General features: G+C 52.6%; 1 protein-coding gene across 1 annotated transcript in view; it reads left to right on the forward strand.

Moving 5' to 3' along the window:
• The first annotated feature begins 6 nt into the window (after positions 1-6).
• The window catches only part of GPR137B (G protein-coupled receptor 137B), a 52,227-nt gene continuing 48,860 nt past the window's right edge, over positions 7-3,373 (forward strand). The window contains exon 1 of the mRNA XM_003797471.2: positions 7-399. Within this exon, the coding sequence (XP_003797519.2) occupies positions 31-399 (369 nt within the window). The 5' untranslated portion in view covers positions 7-30. The remainder of the gene's footprint in view (positions 400-3,373) is intronic.

Below are 3,373 nucleotides of genomic sequence, written 5' to 3' on the forward strand. Positions count from 1 at the left end.
CCCCGGCCGCGCGGCAGCGCCCCGGGCCCGATGGAGGCCCCGCCGTGGGACCCGGTCCGCAACGACTCGCTGCAGCCCACGCTGACCCCGGCCGTGCCCCCGTACGTGAAGCTCGGCCTCACGGTCGCCTACACCGTGTTCTACGCGCTGCTCTTCGTCTTCATCTACGTGCAGCTCTGGCTGGTGCTGCGCTACCGCCACAAGCGCCTCAGCTACCAGAGCGTCTTCCTCTTTCTCTGCCTCTTCTGGGCCTCCCTGCGGACCGTCCTCTTTTCCTTCTACTTCAAAGACTTCGTGGCGGCCAATTCGCTCAGCCCCTTCGTCTTCTGGCTGCTCTACTGCTTCCCGGTGTGCCTCCAGTTCTTCACGCTCACGCTCATGAACTTGTACTTCACGCAGGTGAGCCGCGGGAAGCGGCCCCGGCGGGCGCTCACCTGGCCGGGCGGCCCGCGTGGGGCGGTGCAGCCGCAGGGGCTGGTCGCGACCGGGGAGCCTGAGAGTGTGGAGGAAAAGGCGCTGGTGTCTGGTGTGAGTCGCGTCCGACCTGCGGGCCTTTCTCTTAGGTAACCCCCCCACCCCCAAAGGAGAGTAGCAGGAAGGTCCACTGCTTGTTCACGTGGGTACTGGGCGCCTCCCTGAACTGGACCAAGCAGCAGCATCCGCACACACCAGAATTAGTGCTCTCGGAGGGGCGGGTGTGCCCTCCAGGGAGGCCTGAACTCTAGTTCCCCTCTATCTCCAGACACCTCCTGCCCTGGCCTGGGAAGGTCATCTGTATGTTGGCCTCCGGGTTTGGGTCAGTTAATGCCTTATCTTGAGCGTTGCAGGGTGGGGACTGCCCTGGATTGGATGGGATATTTCGAACCTCCAGCCGAGGATCGCGGCTGAACTGCTACTTACTAACTGATTGCTCCGTTTTGCTAAACTGTCTGGGGTGACTCCCGCCTCCAGTCGCTGCAGCCCGAGATTAGGCTGTCTGAACTCATCTAAGAGGCCCTAGGAAAAAGCCGTTAAAGTTTACGGGGACATTTTTTACAGACACACAAAAATCATTTCATAAGGCGTATTATTAAGGGACCTGGGAGAGCGTGCGAATTGGCTTGGCTGCTGCATGGCTGGTGCTGTTTGACTTAATAGGAGTAGGGTAATTGTAAAGCACTTTGCGAATGCTTGGGGAAGCCTTACACAAAGGTTTAATAACAGCGTTCCATCATCCTTGGCCGCTCTGAGCTCCTTTAGCTCTCCCAGCACTAAAATGTCCGTTTTCGTTAGAACTCTGCCTAAGGGGACGGTGCCATCTGTGTCACCTGGTGGGGGCAAGGTAAGAGCTGCCTCAGGGCACAGGCACCAGGCAGGCAGGCATCTTACTCCTTACAACAGAGTCTCTTAAAGGAAAAGGTCTGTTGGTTGAAAGGAAGACTAGCATACATAGACTGAATGGCTCTTTATGAGGAAAAGAATCACCCTGGCGTATAGAAACAACTAACTGAAATGTGAAGGAAACACTTTTGGCTGAAAAATAGCATGTGTGATATTTCATTGATATTATAATTTTATTTATTTTTAGAGACAGAGTCTTACTTTATCGCTCTCGGTAGAGTGCCTGAAATAACTTAAGGGACCTAGAAAAATAGACTCGGACCCCCACTTAGGTTAATTAATTGGTAATTTATTTTACCTGCTGCAGGGGCTGCTGCTCCAAGAGACAGTCAGCACCTGGTGAGAGTGTGAGTTGCCTTTCATGGGCTTTGTGTAAGCATATTACAGAAGTGAAACGTGGCTGGTTAAGGGGGGTTACAACTCAGGTAGTCATAGATACAGCAATGGAACAATAATTAATACAGTTTCAGTTGACAATGGACACATTTCATATCACAATGGTTATGCTTATACAACAGTAATTAATCAAGTCTCAGTGAGTTTTCCACCATTGTTCATTTACTGAGAACTTGGGGGTTTTGTGAAACTTGGGACTTTTTTTCCTTGTACCTGAAGCTTGTTCTTGGCAACCCTAGGGGGAAGAAGGGGGCCTGGGAACATGGCTGGGAAGCACGTTCTCGGCCACCCTGGGGGGAGGAGGGACTTGCCTTGTTCCTGGAGTTGACTCTGGGGGGAGAAGGGAGGAGGAGGGAAATGGGCTGGAGAGAGTGGGACAGGAGTGGGTGCTCTGGCTTCAGCCTTCTGAGTAGCTGGGACTACAGGCGCCTGCCACAACGCCAAGCTATTTTTCTCTTTTTTTGTTGCAGTTTGGCCAGGGCCAGGTTTGAACCTGCCACCCTTGGTATATGGGGCCGGGGCCAGCGCCTTACTCACTGAGCCACAGGCGCCGCCCTGATATTATAATTTTAAAGTGGGTCTATATTCAGAACCTTCTTGTTAAGTCCAGTGCTTCAGCATATTTTCCATTCTGAGAGCAATGTGTATTATCTGTCCAAATGCTGCTTTTGAATCTGCAAACCAGTTCAGGCAGTTGGCTTCATTGCAGACAGACACTTGGGCTTTGTGGTTGAATCAGAACGGGGTGGTTCAGCAAGACGCAAAAGTCAGGAACATTGATGTTACCCCAGAACTGTGACAGTGGCAGTGTGGCCCACTGAGACCTTTGTCCTTGCCCCTTTTCTAGAGCAAAACAAAAAGCAGACAGTAGGGAGCTGCCAGGGCTCTCTGGAAGTCACATGCCAGTTCTGAACTTGGTGCTGGATTAGGGGCAGGGCTGCACATTTTCTGCACCATCTGCTGATTGGCCAGTAAATGCTGAGCAAGGGAAAAACTGACCGGGCAGACAGAGCTGCCCTGGCCGTGAGGCCCAGACTCATAGCCCTGTCTCCTTTCAAGCTCCCAATCAGTGGGCACCACAGCAGAGGACGTTTCGCCTGAGGGCACATGGTGGCTGGCAGGAGAAGGAGAAGGCATCTGGGACCCTGCCAGAACAAAGTCATTCCTGGCTTCCTGACAGGAACTCTGATACTCCTGGGGTGTTAGAAAGGGGTCTGCCCTTTGACTCTAACCGAGCTGCTCCCTCCAGCCTCCAGCCCCCTTCCCCCCATGCTCATCCTCTTACACAGGGTTCACAGCCATTGCAATCCCCTAAAATGGGGAGCTTTAGGAATTACTGCTGCCTGGGCTCCATCTCAGAATCAAGTAAATCCAATTTTGGAGGGGGCGGGGGTGGTAGCTAACAATTATTTAGTATGTACTGTGTGTTTGGGACACTTCTCAGCAATTTGTTTTATAGTAGAACCTCTGGCAGGTGACCAAGGGCCTGTAAGAAACTGGTTGGTATGCAGAGGTGGGCAACATAAAGAACTAGGCCTGCTGTGCTGATACCTACGTGTGGTGTGTGTCCTGTCTGAAAATTAGGTCAAGTAAAGGA

Source organism: Otolemur garnettii, unplaced genomic scaffold (genome assembly GCF_000181295.1).
Source record: "Otolemur garnettii isolate 467f Iridium unplaced genomic scaffold, OtoGar3 scaffold00116, whole genome shotgun sequence".
NCBI classification, from domain to species: Eukaryota; Metazoa; Chordata; class Mammalia; order Primates; family Galagidae; genus Otolemur; species Otolemur garnettii.